Raw genomic sequence first — 25940 nt, forward strand, 5'->3', positions numbered from 1 at the left:
ACTGTGTCCTGGCTAATAGGGGGATAAAAGTTCAGAAATAGAGGGAGGGGTCAGCCCATGCTTGGCCTTAAAAGTCATTAAAAGAACTTTAAAATCAATCCTAAAATAAATGGGCATCCAATGCAAGGATGCTAAAACAGGGGTGAGTTAGGAGTCATGCTGCAGCATTTTGAATAACTGTAGGTTGTGGATTGATTTCTGACTGTTACAGGTATATAGGGAGTTGCAGTAGTCGAGGCAGGAGGAAATAAATGCATGGATGAGTTTCTCCAGATCTGTGGCCGAAATAAAACACTTGACTGAAAAACTTTCTTTACCTTGGGTTCAAATCAAAACACAAGTCCTGATCAAACATTACATCAAGATTTTTGGCTGAGGGTTTAACATAATTTGCTAGTTCACCTAGGTGTGCCATGATTTGAGTTCTTTTTGGGAGGGGGACTGAGTACAGTGACCTCAGATTTTGTGTGATTTAGTTTGTGGGGGATTAAAACCAGCCACCAGCACAGAGAAATATCTATTAGATAGGTACGACCGGAACAAATTTAAGGCCACATCAGTGATTCCTGCCCATTTTTCCAGTCTTTCAATGAGTATGTTGTGAGCTGTGGTTTCAGAAGTAATGTTGAGGTCCATAAGAACTAAGATGGAGCAGTCACCATCACCGCCATCATCATCTTCAGCAAATAGAAGGTCATTAGAAACTTTAAGAAGAGCTGTCTCAGTACTGTGGCAAGATTGAAAGCCAAACTGGAATATTTCGAATAGATTATTATCTGTTAAAGTGCTAGTAATTTTTTGAACACAACTTCTTTTAAGAAATGGAAGTTTTGAGATTTGTCTGTAGTTTTCCAGAGTGGTGGGATCTTTTAAGGAGAGGTTTGACAGGAGCAGTTTTAAAATAGGCAGGGACAAAGCCAGAGGTCAGAGAGCTATTTAAAACTGATAAAATGAAATGACCAGTAGTAGGCATCGTCTCCTCCATTAGTCTCATAGGGACCACGTCCAAGGGCAAGTCAAATACTTCATGGGTTTAACTGTATCAGTGAGTGCAGATACAGACACTGGTGTAAAAAAGCTGAAGGATAAAACGATTGTGGGACCGATGAATTGATTGGGTGGGTGCTATCATTCTGGGATTAGTTTTTTATCGTAAAACAATATTTTAAACTGCTAACAGAGGTCAGGTGATGAATGCAACTTAATGTTAGATGGGGCACCAACAATCCTGTCAACTTTTTAAACAGTAATTTTGAATTTTGGGCATTCTGAATTATCAGGGTGGAAAAGTAAGTTGCTCATGCATAATTACCTGCAGCATTGCATCTCTTTATTAAATCTTTCATAAGCTCTAATGAACATGGAGATTGCAAGCATTCCATTTACATTTCACTTTGCGTACCTCTCTCTTTCGGGTACGGTTGTGGTCACTGAACCACAGGGGGACTTTTGAAGAGGATTTGGCTCTGGTTTTGACTGGGGCAACTGAACGCAATGATGCTAGGCAGAGGTCATTAAAGGAGTTCACCAGAAGGTCAGTATCAGGGAGGAGAGGCAGATCAGAGGAGAGGGTCAAAACCACTGTTGCAGTTTAGATGTATAGAAACATAATTTCTAGGAGACAGGGTTTATGGTCAGATGTCCTTCTTTATGCAATAAATCCTGTTGGTCTGGACATAACTGCAGGAGATTACCAGATGTTGATCAGGCTGCAAAAAGGTTCTTTCCCAGGTGTACTGAGGAGAAGACAGAAGGTGCAATGTGGATTAAAATTTATGGACAAATGCAGAAAAAGGACAAAAATAAAGGCTATTGAAGCATATTGCAGCATATCTGATTAATTTCTGTGACATATACTGTTAGGTAGCATCACTTATGAAGTAACGACGTGTCTTTCTTTTTGTTGTGATGGAATCTTGGTTCATGCTAACTAAATAAAAGATACTTCAAAGACAATAGTAACATAAATGTTAATACTGCTTTTTAGTCTCGTTTTAGGTCATTGTGTAATGAGTGACAAAGTGTTACTATTGGGAGACAAATGTCAGTGTTGTGGTACCAGAGTTGATCCCGAGTACTGAACTCAGTTTACAGAAATATGTGTTACCAATTGTAAAAAACTGTGATTACAACTCAACATAAAACACCAACAATGATAGTAGTCGGATCCCAATTACAGTAAGATTTATTTCACATGCGAAGTAACAACATGGCAGTTCTTCCTCATTGCTGCTGGACTTCAGGAAACTCATCATTTATCTTACAGGATTTTGTTGGAAATGTTTCTGCAAACACCTTTAAGACCCCTTAAAATGAACAATTTAAGAGAAATCTGAAGGAGAAACACATTAGATTGATATCAACAGATTCAGAAATATCTCGGAATGAACTTTTCACATTTTCATACTCCACTAGTCTATAAACAAGAATGCATAAATATGAAGAAACAAATAGGTCTTCCAATAAATATTTTAATTAGGCACCCAAATATCGCAACTGTATGTTACATTGTTAACTCAATGTTCTCTTGATGGGACATCATGTATGATGGGAGTTTACCTAACACTAATCAGAAGCAGTTATTTTTATAGGTTTATGTTGGTGTTTGTATGATTTTAGACATGAAGAGTAATGCAAGTAAATGTTGAAATGTAAATTAAAATTATCCTTCTATCCCACATACTGTAGTAGGCAGTGGTTTTGTGTCGATTGTTAGTATGTATGTGGGAATGTATAGAGAAAGCTGTTGTTCATTGGCTATTGTCACATTGTTAGACCTGCCAGCTGCAATATATACAACATCTACTACCCACACATTAGTTACAGTCATTTTCTTCCTAAGGATCTGTAAGCTGTTGGTTTTCCCTTTTGTTACTTTGTGTCACACTTCAAAACACACACACACACACACACACACACACACACACACACACACACACACACACACACACACACACACACACACACACACACACACACACAGCAACGATTCTAAAGTACCAACCTCAGCCCCCTTCTATCACTCCTATTGTGAAAAACACTTAAAAGGCCTAGTGTAAGTAGTGTTAATGTGATGTAAATGGAGGTTGTAGAATAGTGCATTTGAAGGGCTGTTATTATTAGCAGACTACCAGATTAGTTACGGTTGACAACATGCTACATTCAGCTAAGCACACCGTGGTTACAGTCATTTTACACTTTATTATCCTTACTCTGTGTATCAGCTGTAATTGACTTGCACTTAAACACTCATAAAACACATAGACTAGTTAGTATGCTTTCTGTTGCCCCACCGTGTGTTTGTCCCTTTGGAAACCCCCAGTCCTGGTATATGTTCTAGTGCAGCAGCATTATGAAAACCTCATGTCTCTAATCACACATTAATCTGCCAGTTACGGTTGGATTGATATGACTATAACTTGCAGGGGGATGATGGAAATACCAGGACTAACATTCTTTCAGTAAGCTACTGATTGCTGATTTACTGCCTTAGAAGGTTTCTAGTTTTATGAAAAATAAATGCACAAATTGAATGCTTTATCCTCAAACTGTATCTCATTTGAATGCAATAGACACTGAAACAGAATTTAAACCATTTTGGAAAAACTAAGCTGCACTTGTCTTGTTTTTAAGATGACACTTGTCACAATTGGTGCAAACCTGGGTATCAAGAACACAGAGGATAGGAACTAAATGCAGACACCGAGGCAGAGCTATTGCAGTTCAATCTTTTATTCACAACAAAGAGGAACAAAAGGCTTATGGGACACTTGCTCCCAGGGCAAATTGACAGACAGCCGAAGAATGGAGCTCAGGCAAAAAGTCAGAGGATAGCTGAGCAGGATTGCTGGTTGGCCCAGAGGCCAGACAGAAAGGTGGAGATGCTCAGGAGGGCAGCCTGGAGGCCAGGCAGACAGGAAGAGAAAGGGACAAAGTCAGGAATGTTTTGGTGGGCAGTTGAGAAGGCAGGACAACTCTGGTGGCCAATGACAAAGGCAAAACCGCTCTGGAGGCCGAGCAGGAGGGCGACAGCTAGGGCTGGATCTCTCTGGAGGTTGATGATGAGACTAGAGGTCAGGAAAGTCAGTTGGCAGCAGAACATTCAGCTGACGGTCAGGGCAGCGTGCAGCGTAAGAGGCGGGCAGCTGGAGGTCTGGCTGTGGGTCAGTGGAGACAGCCGACTGATGGTCTGTGAGGTCCGACTGTGTGTCAGCAGGGAGTGACAACTGAAATCAGGAGCTGGTGTCAACCAGGCCGCTGACTGGACATCAGGAGCTGACTTCATACGGCCAACTCAGGAACATTCTCAGGAACTGACAAGGCATCGGCAAGGATGATGTAAGCCGGGACAGCCGGCTCAGGAACAGACAAGAAGTCAGCTGGGACCCCAAACTCAGGAACAGACTCAGGAGCAGAAGTTACACAGAGGGTCAAATCATGACAGCACTGATAATTATAAGCAAAGCAATACCAACTCATGTGGTATTTTGTTTTCACAGTACAAATCAAATTAAAGTATAGCTAACTTAAACATTTTTTATTACCTGTAACATAAAGAATTTCTCAGGAGGAAATTGTTAACTTTATCTTAACATAACATTTTTAAGTTCTATGAAGCTGTACAAACTTCCCTATAATTGAAAAAAAAATTGCATTTTGCGGTACTTAAAGTCTTTTTTGAAACCGATTAAAAAAATTGTAATAAGTAGCTTTAACTCAAAATCCGTAAATACACACATTTTAACTAAATGTTGAAAGACAGGTTATCCCGGACAATTTAAATGCTAGTCACTCTTTTATTAAGTGACCATAAAACATTAACCAAACATCAACTATAAAAACAAATGGAAATACATTCTTCAAATACAGTGCAAAGGCCTAGGAAAATGGCCTGAGGATTTTTTTTTTTTTTTTTTGTATAAGTGGGCAGTATGGATAAAATCCTCTATGACGGTATACATAACTTTTCATTGCATTGTGTATATATATCGTGACAGTCTTTATTTTTTACATGCTTGGTTAATCAAAAAAAAAAAAAAAAAAAAATTCCAAAGAAATATTGGCATAAATCCATTCTGTCCATTGATTTACCACACCACACGTAATGACCTAATCAATGCAGCAATATTAGAGGATGTACATCAGTATAAGTTACATGGCAAAATACCTGAGGGTTGTCAACTCTCACAGTATACATCATATTGCCCCACAGTAATCACTTCTATAAAATATAAACACTTATCATCACAAATATAAATAACAGTATTTCAACCATACTGGCGCCACGGTGAAAAATGCACCATCTCGCAATATTAAGGAAAGTGGTAAAAAAATTCCATTATCCGCCCCTTTAACCAGATTGGCACCAAAATGTAATGCTTTTTTACCTGACCCATACCCCATCCCTCCACCAAGTTTGATGCAAATTAGTTCTGTACTGTTTGTGTAATCCTGTTGACAAAGAAACAAAAAAACCAACAAACAGACACGGGTGAAAACATAAATTTCTCGATGGAGGTAAAAATTGTGCAAGGGCCTAAGGAAATGGCCTGAAGAAAGTTTTTGTTTTTAAGTATCACTTCTATTAGTGGACAACATGTGGTGTATGTCATTTTATCAATATATGTGTTGTGTTATAGTCATTTTTATGAAAAATCAATTAACTAGTTTATGGAGGAAATAACCAGATGGGAGAGTTGGTTGGTTAATTCAGCAAATTAAATACCTTACAAAGCCAAGTTGTTGCATCATATTGATGGTACAATCATGTAAAACTACAATATTGCCATAAACAGTTCTTCTCATTGATTTCCCGCATTTTCCATAATGCTTTAATATACCCAAAGATATAAAAGAAGGGGCCACTGCAGTATAAACTGTATTGCAAAGTTGTACACATCCATACAGTACAAACAAACATTCTACAAGTTTAACAGGAATACATTCAAACTTTAAGTTGAACGGTGCAAAAAGCCTGACTAGTGTGTCAGCCATTGTAGGCAAATCAATAACTATCTTACCCTCAAGCACAACCACATGCATCAGTGACATATCAGAAAACAGTCAAAGACAGCCATAAAACTCAATTAATCACATTTCATAAATTAAATACATTTTCTCCATGATGATGATCGCTGAGAGCACATTGTGTGCACAGGTGACACAGCAATTGTGGTATTAAGATAAACATAAATTTGGGTAATGTTACTATTATTGCTGGAATTACAGCAACTTAGCTTTAAGTAAAAAAATGTGGTCTGAGATTTATTTGTTTTACCTCAAATTACAGTAACAAGAAAATCCTGTTTGTTTTGACACAGTTATGTCGTATCTTTAATTACATAAAAACTGCTGTATTTAAGTTTACAGCTCTTGTGACAACAGGATGGCAGTGAGAAAGTTACAGTATATCATCTGTTGGCCAGAACTCATTCAAGGTTTATCTGAAGGAAACATCCCTGGCATAACAGAATACAGTTCAAGAGCAGCACAAAATGCAGCCTCCAAAATGTCCATACAGTTCGATCAATACCTCTCTAAAACACTTTCGACTAGAATTTAACACTGTAACCATCATGAAGATGGGATTTATTGGAGAACTGATGATTAAACTGCATTAGTTTAGCTACATGGATCTAATAAATGGACACTGTATGTTGGTCACTGTTGCATCCATTCTATACCATTCTCTACCCTACAATAAATACAACTCTAATGGATATATTTAAAAGCTGCAACTAGAACTTGAATGAGATCTGAGAAGCAGAGGAGGTAAAAAGTTTGTAAAAAAAAAAAAAATTCCTCATTGGCACAATCAAGCTATGATGACACAAGGATAGTTCGTGACCTTAGACCACCAAAATAAAATCAGTCCCTCCTTGAGTCCAAGTGAACTTTTATACATAATTTGAAGAAATTCCCTCCAGGCATTCCTGAGATATCGTGTTCACGAGAATGAGACGGACAGACGGACGTGTGAATATATGAACCAATGGACAACCCAAAAACATAATGCCTCCAGTCACCGCTCTCGCCAGCGTGGAGACATGACAATTGAAGTGTTGACTTACATCCCACAGCTTATATTGAGTCATCCTCATGCAGATATGCAAGGAGAACATGGAGGACAGCAGCACATCTGACATGGACGTCAACTTGTTTCTTGAGTTGAGAACATATTCTTGCTTCACTATGGATAGTAAACAGCATAGCCACACAGTACCATGTATTACAAGAAAGAGGCCTCTCATGTCTGTAGAGATGAGGGTTCTTCTAAAGATAAACCAAAATTCACCTTAGTATCTTTATCGTGCCCCGAAAAGTGTAACCAACTCAACTGGAGGTCATAAATCCTGAAGAGCTGGCCCAGAACTCAAGCTACTTTCCCTGTGCATGCAGTTGTTTTTTTTTTTTTTTTTTTTTAACAAGCTCTGAAGGTGGGGGGCATATCAGTCTAACACAGCACAGAAGTGGTTTTTGAGGTTGATGTTTGTAATTCTGTTCAGGGCAGCAGAGATCTGCACAAATATACAATGAGTGTTTAAGTCAGAGTATTGTCTATGTGTGGCCCCCATAGAAATGAAAAACAGGGATAAACAGGAAAAGAACATGCTATACTATTGTCCATTAATTGCAAAACATGCAGATTACATTTACAGTATCCCATATCATATGCCAAGAATAAAACCAACCCAGTTATCACTAACACCATCACACAAAAGAATTAAATTTAATACATTGGCTAAAATAGGTGAACTAAGGAAGATATTTTCACCTGTGACTCTATTTTAAGAACAGGTAGGCGTTCCAGGATCTCACCAACAGGTAGATCATCACTGAATACCTTTTTGCGCTGCAGGGCAAAGGTGGTCTGCATTACCTTTGTGATCAGGGGAAGGGTTATTGTTGCTCATCTAAGTTAAGATTCTTTGCAATTCTAAATGAAAAACATCCTTGATTTTGATGAAGTAACGTTTACCTCAAATGCACACTGGTTGCAATAAACAAAATCTTTTCAGTTAGTCTTTCTAGGCTCATTGTGGTGGCAGTGTCACTGATGGCATACTGATTGTGAGATTAATGTTAATTTCCTCCACACTGTTGAAAGAGACTGCATAGGTCCCCACTTCTAAAAACATTATCATCCTGTAAATCTCTGATCAAAATAAGTCTTTTTTGTTTGTGTTTTTCCTGCAAAGAAAGGAAGCAGTGTTGTTTACAAGCACGTTCAATCCTGCTGAATTTTGGAAGTCCTCCAGCCTGGCCTGCAGACACAAACATTCCATTTGCATAATCAGTGATGTACTGTATAGGTTTTAGCAATCTTTTTTGGTGTCTATGAAGTCTTTTGCCACTTGAGGCAGAATGGCAACTTGGATGGAGGAGACACTCTAAGCTTGTATTCGCTGCTGAAAAATGATATCGCACTGAGATGATATGTCATCATGTGCTGTTGCCGGGTAGCGATAATTTTCAAGACTGAAATTCTGTCTGTCGTATCACCCTTGAAAAAGCGAGGTTACCCCTTGAACCTCATGGTCCATAGGTTAACCAGAGGCCCAGAATGCTTTGTTGGTTTCAGGGATTTGTTGTGGTTTATCAGGCCTATCAGAGTGCTGATACAGAAATGTGTGAATTTTTGTGTTTAGATATTCAAGAGTGAAATACTTAAGTTGAATCATCTTACAGATGCACAAGGCCAACTCGAATGGCACAACACCCTCAACAGGTCGTGAAGTATATCAACCGGGAAACCAGTAACAAGATGAAAATGCTGCAATTCCTTGCTGAGATTACACTCACCTCTAACACCAAAATGATTCCCATTTCCTCCTTGCACAACATTCTGCACATGAAGATCATGGCAGGCCCTTGTTCTCATGCTTAACTCTCCTTCAGAACTAACCTCACGGGATTGTACCTGGTCTTCAGCGCAACAACATAATCTGCAGACAGTGTCTTTGAAAAGACTGCACATATCCTGCAAGACCGTGGGCAGCCAAATTATTGGCCGCAACGCACAACACAGTGCCGCTGATACACTGATGCAGAGTTTCGATGAAAATGTCATCCAGCTCAAGAGTGCACTAGTATTTCAACATAAGTGACAGAATGCTATCATAAACACACTTCTGTAGGTCAGATACTTTGCAGAGCAGAGCTTAGCTGTATGACATATGGGCTAGACCTATGCTTACTGGGTACATTGGCAAGCAACCAATATACTGCACAAGGCTTGTGGATCTTTCTAGCGGTGCCTAAAGGATTATCTGGTTCAGTGTCACTGATATACAGAATCAGCAACAATTTCAGCTCTCCTGCTGCTGACAATAATAAAATCTTCATATATGTACCATCTTCACGAGACATGTACATTCCAGGGGGCAATGGTTTGGCTTCTTGAATCTTGTCAGGAAAATTGGTATCTTTAAACACTCTCTGAAGCATCTGTAGTATTGGAACATATATTGCTGTGTGTCCACTGGAATCTATTGTATATTCCACCGCCATTACCAGAGGGTAGTTATTCCTCACAAATGTTTTTCTCCGTTTCATAGTGGACAGCTTCCATAGTAGCATTGAAAAAGACATTATTGTTCATGACAGCTTCTTGTCAGTTTCTGCCAAGACAATATCATTCATTCAGAGACATCACAGTCTGGAGGATTCCTACTTTTAGGAAGGAGGAATACATATTAGTACGGTAGTGACAATTTTTGAATGGACAATCCACCATCTCATGTTGTTTTAAATTTGTCCTTAAATGACTGGTTAGAGTTTTATCATTAAATGGTTGCTTGAATCCACACACTGGACAAATGAATGATTCACATCCCACCTGATTTTCGCTATCAACAGCTGTCTGAGTATGTAACTGTGCTGATTAAATTTTCTCCCAAAATACCATCTACAACCAATTATGAGATGGATTTTAGATTGATTTCAGTGTTGTGCACTAAATATTTATTCATATTTTAGTAACTATTTGCAATAAATGTCTATTAAAGCTAATTGTTCAACTTCACCAACAGATTGAAAACTGTGTACATCAGCTGGTTGCTTCAATTTTAGCCTTAGAGAGAGGACTTAAAAGTTAGCAAGATTGCAATGCTCTTACACCCCTGTAAAATATCTGGGAAGCATTGAACACGTTACAGGTATTGTATTAAATATGGTGATCTCTAAGAACCCATGATGCAACCTTCACTGTCTGTCAGGTTGTGGAATGTTAATATATATGGCAAATGTTTTTTTCAGTAACACATAGTTACTAGTTACTGGTTACCATAGTTACCTGGGACACTGGACCCTGTAACAGGGTTATTACCCACAGTGATTACAAGCCTACATTTTTATAATTAACTTGCCTTACAAAAATGTACAACACATAGTACAACTTTATGGCATCAGATTATTGTAAATAAACCACATCACTTTTCAAATACATACAATCAGTTAACTGCAGGGGACACTAAAATGATGATAGAAATAAAGAAAGAAATAAACAATAAAACACAACATTGAAGTATGGTACTAAATAAACATGTACCTGACCCTATTAGCGTGCTCAAAGAGAAATTCAATATAACAGCAGTCAGTGCAGTCAGGACAGTGAAGAAAGTTAGCTTATCAGGCTGAGCAAATTGCTGTATGGCACAACACGTTTAACCTCAAATTTCTTAACTGGCAATCTCAGAGTGAATTTCCCAGGGGGAAAATATCTCCTTTCCTGCTTTAACTTTGAACTTTGAACAAGTTATTCAAAAGCTGCTTTTATTGAAGTTTTGCTTCTGAGGCGAGCAGAGCAAACATGGTGGACTTATTGGAAGTATTTACACACGTCCATGACATCAGATAAGGTTAAAAATATTTGCAAAATATGTAAAATCTGTAAAAATATTTGAGTACAAATGGGGGAAATGGTTTTTATGATCTGCTTGTTTTGAAGTTGTTGCCTTGTGTGAAGCACTTTGTAACATGGGTTTAGAAAAGTGCTAATAATAAAATTGGATTATTTTACACTCACACTCCACAGAGGCATGAGGCAGTTTAATATGGTGGTAAATGAGGAAGTGGCCTAAAAATTGGCATAAAAATGTTCTCATGCATTCACACACACACACACACACACACACACACACACACACACACACACACACACACACACACACACACACAAAAGACAGCACAGCTCCCAGCACAAAAGTACCCTACATTGAAATACCCTTCCATGCAACAGGTGTTGGCAGTTTTTCATTTATATACAAACCTTCAATTTGTGCTGGAGAACCAGCAAGTTAGACTTGGCACTGTGAAGGAAAGACAAAGAATCTGGTGCAAGTTGCAATAGATAAAGATGTGTGTCTTAAACCACATTGCTATCCCAACATGAATCCTAATAATGTCACTTATTAAATCTGAGGATGTCATTCAGTTCGTGTGTGGGTGAGATCTGTATTACTACAATTGCCTACAGTTTCAGCAGTATGTTTATCTATTACAATAGGAATTATGTTTTTGTATGTGTTTGTGTGTGTGTGTGTGTGTGTATGTGTGTGTGTGTGTGTGTGTGTGTGTGTGTGTGTGTGTGTGTGTGTGTGTGTGTTGAGATTATCAGTGTGTGGCACACCAAAAACAGAAAAGTAAATTTGTAGGACTTGCTGACTCAATAAAAGGGTGTGAAAGTGTGTTAGTAGATATTCTGGGCCAAAAGGTTATTAAAAGGTTTGTTATCTTCAGCTTTGAATTGGTTTCATTCTTTGGTTCTCTACCCTGGTTCAGAGGATTCTGAGCCCCTTTATACCTGCCATTAACAGTACTTTTTTGCATTTTTACATTTTTTCTATTCACTTACTGTGCATTTATTATTATTACTATTTATTTATTTATTTATTTATTTTTACTTTTCTACTTTTTACTTTTCCTAACTGCATGTTAAGTTTTAACAAAGAATTTCCTTATGGGAATCAATATATTTTTTCTGATTCTGATTCTGATTCTGAACATACATTGTATCTTGGTATGATTTAGCTGGATTATATTCACACCTGGCATTACTATGCAGTGTATATATATAGATCATGATCCAATCCCACTAGATAATTGAGCACATGTCTGAAAATGATGAGACTGATTTGAAGCTCCACTATACTACTATACCAGGGTCATTTTGGTAATACAAGCTAATTTTATTAGCAACTTCTTTTTTATACATTCACTAGCCACTTTATTACATTCACCTGTACAATTTACAGGTTTTTACAGTTTGAAGCACATATTTCTCTATACTGAGTTCACTTTTCCAAAACTATTCAGACAGTTCCCTTTAATGATATGCAGCTCAGTACAACAGTTAATCATTCATCCAAAATGCACCAGTGCAACCAAAACACTTCATACATATCTCAGGATTAACTCTTGTACCAGAACACTGACATTTATCTCCCAAAAGTAACACTTTATCACTCAGAACACATTGACCTAAAAAACAAACAAACAAAAAAACAACAAAAAAACAGGTATCATTACAATATGTATCACTGTCTTTTAAATACCTTTATTTATTCATTTATTTATTTAGCATAAGCCAAGATTCTATTACAACAAAAAGAGGACCACTTCTTTATTGCATTGTGCTAACTTAGGTATATGTCATATGAATTAGAAATGCTTCAATATAATTTATTATATTTTATTTTGTTGCCATTTTTGCATAGTGTCATTCCTTATGATCTCTCTTGCACTGTGCCTGGGGGATATTTTTACATGCCTTATCCATCCCTGGCAATCTTCTGCAGATATGTCCAGAAATCCAGCATTCATTGCTTCACAGAGGGACAACTGATCATAAACTTCCCCCCTCCATGAGGAAAATAATTTCTTTATCAAGTTGAGGAATGAAAAGCAAGGTGGAAGGCAGAGTGACACCATCCTGGCATGGGCAGTGAACCACTTTATGACTGGAATAGAATGGTGAAATGCCGCATCATGCCACAATTACAAAATCTTTTGGACTCTGTTTCATCTGTGCACCATTCCTCACCTGGCACACGATTATCATACAGATCATCAAGGGATGAAAATAGTTGCTGCTTTATGTTCTAATTAGGAGTATATGAGAGTATGCTTAATCAGATACAGCTGTACCTAATGAAGTAAAGTGGCAGTGTAGCCACAGTGGACTACCACTGCCAAACATTCCTCCATTAAAGTAACTTGCCATATAAGGCAAGGAACTGCAACAACTATGCATCAGGTTTATAGAAGAGTTATGGTGCTCTTCGGATTATATATACTCGTTACACCCTTTTTCCCAATATATGTCTCCATGACCATTAGTTAAAGTGGCAATTTCAACATTTTTCATTTTCATACATGTCTGTTAAGTCCCTATCAATCTTCGAAGTAGGTATAGTAATGGTGATTGAGCCTATGGCCCACTGATCGAAGAACTACCATATTTATATACTTGCGGTGTTATCAACTGGGTGTCTGTGGTGACATCCCTGGCAAAATTGCGGTATTAAGTTACTGCTAGTGCAAACCAAACATTTCCTACTGCTGCAGCTTCACATTAACAGCATTTAACTGGCGAAAAACGACATGACTTTCATTATGAAGTAGTCAGCGGAAATGCAATGTGTCTGTCACAGAGCAATTACCACTACTGTTCATCAAAAATGCATCTACAAAACAAGACAACGGTCATTTTGGGCATTTTTGGTCAGTTTGAATTATTGTAGGGAGTAGTGGGACAAAAAGTAGCAGCCACAGTGAACTGTTGGATGAAGAGCTCCAGGCAACAGCGTTTACACTTATTTACAGTGAGGTCGCGGTACATCCCTGTGATGTGGTGGACTGAAATGCAGTCCAACCATAGAACCTCTTGCCTGCAATTGTATTTTGTCAAGCACTATATGGTTATACTCTGATAAATGTTACTGCAAATGAATAGAGTCCTGCTAGTTGTTAATTCTTTCCATCCAATCACTAACTGGTTTACACCTTGAACATTAGGTAAATTGCATTAACTAGCACATAGGAAACAGCAGCCCTGTAGGCTCTGAGTAGGATTTTACTTATAGTGAAAACTTGCACTCACTGGTTTTCTCTGACCTTTATCTGATAACCATCACACTAAGTTGATATTGATAAATAATCCCCCAAAGGCTCATGTCAGATTGATAAATTGGTAGACTACAACCATATTTTCTATTAGTTACAAAAGGCAAAATACTTTACAGTACATCAAGTAAAAGAAGTACAGTCAGGTATTTTACTTATTAATCTTTTTTAATTTGGATGTTGAGCATGTCTGGTGGTGGATGTTGATCATGTCTATATTTGTTTAAACTAATGATTTAATGAGTTTGTGATATGACCCCTAATGTCATCCTATTTATCTGAAATATAGCATCTCCTCTTGTTTTGGACTGTTGTTTGATTGACTGACTGGGTACATCTCATGCTTTTGGTTAAACACTCAAAAAATGTTTGTGCTATAAATGCTCAAACACACATGGAAAACGCAGTAAAGCTCAGTGTATTTCTCTCACTGTAGATCGCTTGCTCTATTCATTCGGTCTCTTTCCCTTTAATTCCTGCTCTCTCATCTTTCTGTCTTCCTCCTCTTTCTCTACTTTCACATTTTACCTTGAGGCAGGTATTAATTTAAGATCCCTTGTTATAATAGTTTCTAATTTTTAATCACACAGCCTTGTTAGAGAGCAGTCTAATTGTAATTACAGATGCTTGTTAGCCAGGGTTCTGTTATTAATTAGACACTGTGACCTTGGTAATTACTGCAGGCATACAAATATGTGCCAGGGATTTTTCCCACTTTAGAAATTCCGAAAGACAGCCTTCTTTGGAATTATAAAGAACTTAAAGCCATATAAATGTAGGCTTAGTCTGTTGTCCCTCAGTTGGGCTATTCAATGGAATGATAACACACAAAGTACTCAGAGGGTTTCTTTTTTTTTTTTTTGGTAAAACCAGAAAGTAATGTCTCACTGAGAGATGAAGCCTCTTACTCTGAAATTTTTCCAGTTATCTTTCCAAATATTTAATAAAATAAAATATATATTGATCTAAAAACAGTATCCATTCACTTTTTGTAGACCCAAGTAGTCTTACTACTAGATGTAGTCCAGTACACCTCATATATCTCGTGTATTTTATGTTGCTCATAAGCATCAGTATTCCCCTCCACGATAAACACTTACAGTATTTCTTGTCAGTAAACACGCCCCCCCGGCCCGATTTTACTTCTCACAAGAATTAATTCTGGATGAATTATGGATAATAAATTAGTGCAGGACTGGTGGCAGAAGATGGCTATTCTTGAGCTTAACGTTGTAGAATGGAAAGAAAAAGTGCATAGGCTTAATTTGTCAAGTTAATGAGCATAATAAAGCTCTTTCTCCCCACTGTTCACACACTTATAGTACAGCAGTATGAGAACACACTGTGACTCATACTGGTGACCAGTTGAGAGTTGTGGTCTACATAAAGACAAAACACTGCCAAATTAACAGATGCAGATTCTCAGTAACTCCTGTTTTTGGAATCCAGAGTTCCAGACATCTAGGATCTGGGACCAGATCTGAGAACAGATCCTGTTAAAGATAAACAAGGATTAATTACAGCTTGCGTTTTATTTTCACTGCTCTGGTCATTGTGTCTGTTGGCTACAATAACACTTTACTCAGCAAAGCAGTTGTTGACATCTCACAAACCGACATGGCCTATACACAGTTATAGAAGTCCAGATGATTAACAACAGTGCACCTTTGGGATATTGGTCCTCTTGGAAATGCTTGTAAAAAAGACTATCAGTGTCTAAGATGGATCATTATCAGGACAGATGGCTTAGGGTTGGTTAACATGAATAGTGTCTAGTTTAATAGCATAACCTCACAGCACTTGTAGTGAGGACAGTAATGAAAATTATACAGTTACCTGATGCTGTGCTGCCACCGGGGGGGGGGGGCAACAGTATGTAACAGTTGTGTACTGCAGTTAATTTTCTGTGTATGTAAACGAAGCCAATGTCCCATACTAATGCCTAACAACTAATTTCTCTCTTTCTTTTCTCTCATCCTCTAGGCACTTCCTTTTTAAGACAGGTGCAGGCACCACCCCCCTCTTCTCCACGGCAACTCCTGGCTACACTATGGCAACAAGCTCAGTGTACTCTCCACCCACCAGGCCACTGCCGAGGAACACCCTGTCCCGCTCTGCTTTCAAGTTCAAGAAAACCTCAAAGTACTGCTCATGGAGGTGAGATGGAATGAGCAGGAAGGAACCAAAGTCCTGTTGTACACTGCATAAAGCCAGAACATGCAAGTTCTGGAAATCAAGTTAGCACTAGCATGAGACTCGAAAGCAAATTACTCCACTCCTCCCAGCCCTCCCTGTCACTGCTCCGTTACGCTCTGTCCAGCCCCTCACATACATCCTCGTCGTGTATGCTGTCTCATCTAAAGCAGGAATCTTTAGAGGGGAATATTTCTGCACTGCTGCCAGGCTGTTCATTTCGTCTGTGTCACAGAAGCCTTTGACAGGACCGGTCCACATTAAGATATGTTTTTTTCAGCATATTTCAACTTAAAGATATTAGAAAAAAGTTACATACTGCAGCTTTAATTTTTGCCATTAGTAAGATGCAAATCAGATTTATAAGATTTGACACTACACAAGCATAAACAGTAGCATTTGGGAGGGGGTGTCAGTCATTGTGGTCCTGGCCTTTTTCTCTATGCAATGAATTTGAGTACACATAGGAATTACTGACAAAAAACAATGGCTGGGACAGTAGCCTAGTTTCCAACCACAAAGGTTAAAGTTAAAGTTGCAGATAAATCAATTTTTGGCACTTAAAATATATATGGCTGCCCCATTTGACAAAGTTTCAAGGGTATGGACACTGGGTAGTTTGGGCTTGACTCAGTGTTACTAGTCTACATGGAATCGGACAAGTCTATTTAGGAAGATGCTTGCACATCATTCATCAAGAGTCTAGCATACCTGTGACAACACAGCTAACTAGATTTTGGCCAGTATTGGGTGAGGTTTCGGCTACTTATGTCCTTCAGATGCCACTATGTAGCTTTAAATAAGTAAAAACAAACAAAAACAACTTACAACAACTAAAGAGGAGGCTCTTCTTTGGTTGTGTTGTTCACACATTCATTACATTACCAACGCCACAAAATAGGTCTTAGCACCCTGTCTCTCTGTGAAGAACTTTTTCAGATCCCTTGTTTCTCAGAAAGTATAAAGAGGGGGAAATCATATCTTCGTCTGCTAAGGCATAAACACACACAGTTAATCACCTGAATGTGATAGGAATAAAATGTAAAGCTGATATTTATTGATGCTTTGACAATATTGTGAAATCCATACCATTAGTGCATTAGATGTGAAAAATACAAATAGTAGTGTAATAGTAGTGTATCATCCAGCTTTGTATATTATCAGAATACTATACAGTAAAAGGTGTACTGTACATATATAGTAATAGTGTGTGTTTTTTGTTCCGCATTTACAAGTGCTTCTTTACAGATGACATTTAGATATCATTCTTTTTAAGTATGTTTTTTTCCACTCAGCTTTCTTTTCTTTCCCATACTATTTCTTTTTGTCTTTCTTCACTCCTTTCTCTTATCTACCATAATCTCCCTCCCATCCCTCCTCCCCTGTTTCTATTCTTTGAATCCCAAGAAGTCAGGAGCCACTTCAAAGTGTATTGCATGACTTATAACTGCTGAAAATAGATTTAAGAGCAGATTAATAGTAAATTAACAGTAAATTAACCACAATGTGCAAATGTAAACTGAATGAAAAGTATAATGTGGGTCAACATTAAATTAACGGTAGTTTAATGGCACAGTACTGATGGAGATGTGCAGAAATATATAACTGGATGGCAACAGGAAGGAAGGACCTCCTGTGGCGTTCAGTGGAGCACTTAGTCATTGTGACTCCCTGGCTGAATATGCTCCTCTGACTTCCTGTAGAGAGCTGCAGAGTTCCTGGTCCAGTTCAGTTTGCAGTCCAAGTGGACACCCAGATATTTGTACTCCTGTACCATCTCTCCCCTGATCAAAAGAGGAGTAACCAGAGTCCTGGATCCCCTGAAATCCACCACCAACTCCTTCTTTTTTGCTGATGTTGAGTTGCAGGTGGTTAAGCTCACACCAGTCCACAAAACACTCCACCACTCTCTGGTACTTGGACCAGAGAGTACTTCTGGCCCTGCCCCCTGCCCCCTGGCCCGTCCAGGTGGCTGTAGTCACGGCTGAGCAGGTTTATGATGTCATCATCCATTTTGACATGGTCCAATGAAGGCTTGACCGAGGGACAGAGGGAGTTCACTACCAGTCATCCAAAAACCTTCATTGTGTGTGAGGTCAATGTTACTGGCCTGTGGTCGCTGGCAACACTGGGAAGGGCCTTTTTCAGTACAGAAACCATGCAGGATGTTTATCAGAACACAGGGATCTTCTCCACACGTAAACTTATTTTAACCCTAAGAGCTCTAAGGGCATTTTCTCGATTTTTACATATCTTCTTAAATTCACCTTTTAAAGGTACTTGCATATAACATGATACCCAAGTGTTTTATATCCAAATTTGCATAAAAATCTCTTCTCTATCTAAACTGAAGCACCTATTTGTCCTAGAAGTCCAATTTTTGAAATTTTTTCAAATTTTTTGTGATACTCTCTCCCATTTCGAAACTTTACACTCTATACTTGAACAGAGATTTCCAGCAATCCTACATTCAGTGTAAAATCACACACACACACACACACACACAAATAAATAAAAATTTTATGAAAGACAAAGTCTCATCTACATTGAACAGTATGATATAATATCCAATGGCCAAAACATACCCATTCATCTATAGTATTAGTAAGTGAAGCTCAGTTTTACCGCTGGAAAAACTTCGGCAGCCGTAAATGTTCTCTCCATTCCTCAGTCCTCTTTGGTGCCACCTGAATGAAAGCAAGAGTGTTTCTAAGATAGTGGGTGGGTCCTTAGTGATTTCATGACTGTCCATTGGTTAGTTTTCTGGGTGGTTTATGATCAAAGCGATCAATGTGAGGCTGCATGTCAAATCTACTGAAAAAAAATGGTTCAGCTCGTTTGCTATGTCGATGTTTTGATCTACTGCCTGACTGCTGGGCTTGTAACCAGTGATGGTCCTCATACCTTTCCAGACCACCCTGGTGTTATTCTGCCACAGCCTCCGCACCAGCCTCCTCCTTTAGGCCTCCTTTCCCTTTCTGATATTCACTGACAGCTTTTCCTGGACCCTCTTTCCTGCCTCCCTGTCCCCTTACCTGAGCGCACTCTTCCTCTCATTCAGTCGTGCTTTGATGTCTTTGGTAATCCAGTACTTGTTATTGGGAAATCAGTGGATAAATTCGATCGGAACAGAGGTGTGCACACAGAAGTTGAAGTAGTCGGTCTAACTGGCTATCATATCCTCACTATTTGGCATTAGAAAAACATCCCAGTAGTGCACTGAAAGCAGACTCGTAGTGTGGTGAATTCCTTGTCAGACCACCTTCTCACAGTCTTGATGGGCGCAGGTTGAAGAATGACCAGTGGTCTGTACTTGGGCTGATGGTGGACCAGGTTGTGATCTGATCTTTCAAGTGGGGGAGGACGATGCGCTGGTGGCCTCCTAAACATTAGCATACAGCAGTTCCAGGGTCCTGTCTCCTCTAGTTGTGCAGTTCACAAACTGAATGAAAGTGGGGAGAGTCTTCTCCAGTGTCACATGATTAAAGTCCACAGAGATCGTTAAGAAAGCACTGGGGTGCAGAATCTGGAGTCTTGCGGTAACAGAGTGGATGACTTCACACGGTTGCTGGGTTACCAGAGGGGGGAATGTAAACAACAACCAAGATGGCATATGAGAACTCCCTGGCAATGTAGTATGGACGTAACCCCACAGCTAACAGTTCAGTGTCTGGGCTGCAAAAACATTTCCTTGACAGTAATGTGACCAGAGTGGCACCATCTGTTGTTCATGAAAGCCGCAAGCCCCGCCCCTATAACCCGTCTTTAAATCTGAGAAATCTTTCTTTTGCAGTAGATTGGGGCAATATTTGCGTATGGCGCTCATACATACATTTATATGTGACCATAGGCATTTTTAACCATTCCTTTGCCCCTCTAGGTGGCAATTACTGTGAACTAGCTTGTCTCTGATGGTGAGGGTACGCCAGTAGGATATTTTCAGAGGTTCAGAAAATAATTCCAAAACTCATACCAAAAAATAGTGGTATTGGTACCAGCCTTTAGAGGGCCACTCAGGGTTCCATCATTCTAATGTGGGCAGGACATATAGAACCTGACAATAAAGTTCCTACTGCGTTTTGTGTCTCCATAGTCTACCTTTACTATCTAATTTTACAGCTTCTGGTTGGGAGCACACAACTTATTCGAAGTACAGTTTATACATTCTTAACTCCAACAGAGGGCTGACATTAGTTAGAGCCAGACAACTGAGAATATTTTTAGCTTGCCAGTACAAAATTTGGTCAAAGCCATCCAGCAACCTAGAAACTGATACATTACTGGGATTTGATAAGTCAGTCCCAATCAGTGTGTTATGTTGCCAGATCTGGTCAGACCTCAACTTTAGTCTTATTACTTTTCTTTAGCCTGGCTCCTATCTGGAAACTAGCAGTAGTTCCTGACCTTACCTACAATAACTTAACCACCCCTAATACCATGCACTTCACTGTGGCTACAGCTGCGGGCATGCACTTCTCACACACTGATATTAAAAATTGTGCAATTTTGAAGCTGCAACAATAAATCTAAAAGATATTTATTTGTATTTTGAAGGTTTTTTGAAACAAAACCAATTCTGAAGAAAGTGACAGTATCAACAACATTTTTTGTTTTTTCTTTCAGGTGCACAGCCCTTAGTGCAGTCGGACTATCTGTACTGCTCTCTGTCCTGCTCTGTTACTGCATAGGTAAGACCACAAACACACTTTTTTCTCTGTCTCTCTCGCTCACTCTCTCTCTCTCTGTCTCTCTCTCTCTATCACACACACACACACACACACACACATGCACACACAAACACACACACACACACACACACACACACACACACACACACACACACACACACACACACACACACACACACACACACACACACACACAAAGACACACTTAAAAATCAATGCTGTTAATATATACACACATACTAGTCTGAAGGGTTAGTTTGGCCAAGGCACAGGATGACAAACAAGACTTTTATCCTTGTTTCCCCTGATGTGTCCATTGTTTATCCCTCATCTCTTCTTATCTTGTCCAGTGTCCTTTCCTCTCTGGCTTTCTCTGTGTCAGCCGTTCTTGTGCTGTTGTTGCTACATGTGTTGGTTTTCACTCTGTTGTATGAGCCCATCAGTTAACCAGACTCTCACGGTATTCCTTTCTCCAGGCCTTTTTCCTCCCTTTCTCTCTCTCCCTCACAGCTGTTTTCCAGGATGTGCCACAGTTAAAGAGTAAGGTAGTATGTCAGGCAGAGTTTATGCTAAATTGTAGCAAATAGTAGGAATGCTTTGTCCACAGCAGGAATCTTCTCACAGTAGTTGCTCAAAGAGTTAATTGTCAGGTTTATTAAGGTTTAAACAAACCGATCTAAGGTTAAGGTGAAATGTGTTATTCTAACAAATAAAAAAGCACATGGATTTTGTAGTATATTTAGTATTTCTCCCAGATTTCTTTTTTTCTTTTTCAGACATTGGTCATATGTGCAAAGCATCCCCTTAGATATTCAATTTAAAACAACTTGCTAATACAACAAGCATTTATAACCTTAGTTACATTATCTCTAGTGTTTAAATAGTAAATTTGTAACACATATTTAATGTCAAACAATCCCTTTTAACCAACAATAAATTCCTGACCTTTCATCTCACTGTGATTTTGATGATGTTAGGTTCAAAATTGTGGGTTAATTGATGTGTACATCATTTTACAATGTTAATATATCGCATGTTAAATTACAAATGTTGGCAGCCTGAAAAATGTCCCTGAATAGACTGAGTCTGGGTTGTGATACTATACGAAATCAGAAATGTTTCAGTGTCACATCAGGTTTGAAATTTAAGCTCATACAATTTTAATCAATTTTTTATTTGATTTTTTTGTTACAAACATTACTTTTGTGAAAAACTTGACTGTGAACTCATCCAAACCCTTATTTTAAGAATGTGCCACTGAAGTCATTAACCTCATGAAACATGAGAATAAACCCAACATAGTTGTAATTACAAGCTTCCGTCAAAAGAGAAAAAAAATTACTATTCTTAAGACCCAAAGGAGCCCTTGCATTTAAAGCTGTTGTCGTTAAAACACATCAGTGATTTTTCTTGTCCCCTACATTGCGCTGTCAAGACAGTTTGCTCCTCGTTAGGGTGTGGGCAGTATTTTTTTTTTTAAAGTCCAGAGAGAAAGAGAGAGGAAGGAATGATTAAAAAAAAGTCAGAGGGGAGGGCAAGCTGTATTTTTATGAAAAGTCATTGATTCCCACAATGAACACAAACAATTAAAATGTTTTACTATATTTATGGATTCCAAAAACTGGGAGCCCACTATACTTGTGGAGTCCAGAAGCTTTGTGGGGACCACAATGCTGGACCCCTCAGGTTTAAATGGCTGTTAATTCAATTCAACTCAATTTTATTTATATAGTGCCAAATCATGACAGAAGTTTTCTTAGGGCACTTTTCATGTAGAGCAGGTCTAGACCATACTCTTTATTGTTATATTTACAGAGACCCAACATTCCCCCATGAGCAAACACTTGGTGACAGTGGCCAGGAAAAACTCCCTTTGAGAGAGAGAGGGAGTGGGAGAGGGAGAGAAAAAGAGAGAGAGCAGGACAACAGAGAACATAGCACAATGCAGGTTCCACATAAAGATGTATAATAGGAATGATAATAAAATTAATATTAAGACTAATAATAATAATAATAATTAGGTCAGTGTTAGAGTTAGGTTTGGGGTTAGGCATTCAGGTTAAGGTTAGGGTAAGGGGCTAGGGAACGCATAATGTTAAGAGGGGGCCCCACAAATATAGTAAAACAACAATGTGTGTGTGTGTGTGTGAGAGAGAGAGAGATGGGCATGTTCACTGAAAACGTCAGTTAAGAGTTTCCTGGGATTTTATGATTGACACACATATACTCTTGCTACAGACACACACTCACATGAATCATGAATCTGTCTCCCACACATGGATCCACACGTGAACAGATCTATTTGCAGAGATCTCCACATATATTCACACACTACAGAACACTCAGGAACGTATAAACACACACTCACAGTCACAAACATGTGCATCTACACACACACAGAGAAACATATACACAAGGGTGCACGTGCACAAATGCTTTGATTGGCACATGCATATACCCCAGACGCACATTCACACACATACAGTACTTTTGGCCTTGACAAACTGACATAATGACATACCAGGCAACACATGATCCCTGCCCGTTCTTGTGTGTGTTTTTCTAGGATATATGTATGTGTCAATCATACTTTGTGTGCCTTTGTACCCTTGCGCGCATGTTTTTTTTATGTGTGTGTTTTTCCTCTTGAATTGACCTCATGCCTTGATATAATTGGTTTGATGTCAGAGAAAAGCTCTTCTTTTGTTTACTGTTCTTGTTAAAATGTACCAAAGTCAATCTTTATTACTATGTATTGGAGTAGAGTAGGGAAAAGATGAAAAATGGGGAGACAATGAAGGAGAATTGTCACACCGAGGAGTCATTTCAGATTGTAAATCAATAGAGTTGTAAAGATTAACTGATACAGTACATATTGACAAACTGTTAAAAGAATCAGAAATAGAGTTACTTTGATAGAAAACCACAGACAACCAATATCTGTGAAAAATTTGTCAATAAACATGGCTGTCAAAAAATTTGTGTTTTTGGGCAAACATCAGCTCCTTATACACAACTCCTTCAGTTGAACAGTCATGCATCAGCTAAGCACACTGACGCCTCTACATATTAAAAAGATTATATTTCCTCATGTTTAAGAAGGGATTTATAATGAAAAATGTTTTACAGTGTAAGAAGAAGGCAGACCAAGACGTACAATTAAAATCACGCTCAAATGACCTTTTAAACCTGTTTGTGCTTTAGCCTTTTCATTAATGTTCTCCTCTGTTCAATTCAGATTTAAGCTGCATAGGGTTAACAAATCCAGTCTAGTCTGATTGCTGGCTTGACTTTTATGAGAAAACTACTGTGGGTTATTTTCAAACAAGCAAACGTAAAATTATCAACACATTTACAGAGTGAAGCGCATGTCTGAAAAAAACTATGGAAACATTTTGAAGATAAGTTTCGCATTGTTGCAAATGTCCACCAACTGTATGGCTTGCTGATGTTCAGAACTTCCTCCTGGCACCCACCACTGTACTTTTTCCAAAATCTGTTTGATCACTCTCTAAACCCATTCCTAATACAAAGTTCACATGCAAAACAAGTGGAGAAATGGAATAGCAGCTACATGCATGCACCTGTAGCAACACATATGCAAAGGGATGATCCAGAGTTGCTGTTTTTTCTGGTAACTGAGTTTATATGGTAACAGGCAAGACTGTGTTCACACAGGGACACACGTGCATACATAAAACCTTCCTGTTATATTATTTGAGCCAGGCTGTGCCCTGAGAAAACAAGGGCATGCATCGAATGAATACTCAGCGGCTACGAGACCTATTATTCCCACCAGTGTGAGTCAAAATAAGTTGAAGAATGAAGAAACATTCCTTACTTTAAATCATCCTGGGAATTAGCTTGTACTCCTGCATTTACAACATTTCCATACAGGCCTAAACTATATAACAGTGGGTCTAGTATCACCTTGGAAGCTACATCTCATGGTGCAGTTATGCACCAGACAAACAACGACATGTTAAACAGCAGCAGTGGTTTATTAATCAGCGGGCTTCTGACCTACTCCTTTGTGTAGACTGACTACTGACTTATCTATTCATGTATCCACAAGGTGGCATAGTTTGACTGAAAATGCATCATGTTTTTCCTGTGAACATCACATTGCCCCCCTCCCCCCTTTTTTTCCTTTTTTCTTTTTTAACATTTCCTGACATTGGGATTACTCTTAAACATCAAATTTAACATTCTGCTGTAGGTTTTAAACTTAACTTCCCTACAGCATACTTATCTAGAGACATACACTTCATCTCACATTCAAACATTTTTGCCTGTATACTCTAGGTGTGACCGCACAACCTATAGAATCAGATGCATACTAAAGGTACATTACAAATAAAAATAAACAAAACTTTACCACTCTTCTCAAAATGAACGAAATCAGTCCCTTTAGATTAAACAACTGTTCCCGGTCGTGTGCACATCTCATCTCTCCTATAGTGTTTACTTTTAAGAGATGTGCAACAGAGACTCTCCATGTGTTTAACAGTCTTTTATCTATTTATAGTCCTGGAAATAGGTGGGAGGATGTCTGTTGTTCCTCGGGGGATACTATGTCACTGTTGTGACCAAAACGGCATCACTAAAATCACCATCATGATCATCTTTGGGATCCAAAGGAATGTCCCGTAACTCAGGAGCGATCTTCTTGAAAACTAAACAGTTCCTGATCTCTGGCTGCTACTGCCATTAAACCTTTGAGGGTGTATGGTTTAGTGCTAAATCGTGTGGTGAGCTTGTTATGCCTTGGCTGACGATGAAGTACAATGTCACCTGAAATGAATTTATGTGGTACAACATGATGATGAGAGTCTGCATGAGATTTAATTCAGCTTTAGCTTCATGGTCTCTTGCTCTCATATCACAGGCTGAACTTTTACTGGGAGCATAATTCAGAGAGGAAATCTTTGTGTA

At 38.7% G+C, this 25940-nt stretch overlaps 1 protein-coding gene across 4 annotated transcripts in view; it reads left to right on the forward strand.

Moving 5' to 3' along the window:
* The window catches only part of tenm3 (teneurin transmembrane protein 3), a 230546-nt gene that overhangs the window by 67051 nt on the left and 137555 nt on the right, over window positions 1-25940 (forward strand). For all 4 annotated transcript variants that reach the window (XM_040145299.1, XM_040145300.1, XM_040145301.1 and 1 more), the window contains exons 4-5: window positions 16108-16281; window positions 20941-21005. In XM_040145299.1, the coding sequence (XP_040001233.1) occupies window positions 16108-16281; window positions 20941-21005 (239 nt within the window). The remainder of the gene's footprint in view (window positions 1-16107; window positions 16282-20940; window positions 21006-25940) is intronic.

This window comes from Xiphias gladius, chromosome 15 (genome assembly GCF_016859285.1).
Source record: "Xiphias gladius isolate SHS-SW01 ecotype Sanya breed wild chromosome 15, ASM1685928v1, whole genome shotgun sequence".
NCBI classification, from domain to species: Eukaryota; Metazoa; Chordata; class Actinopteri; order Istiophoriformes; family Xiphiidae; genus Xiphias; species Xiphias gladius.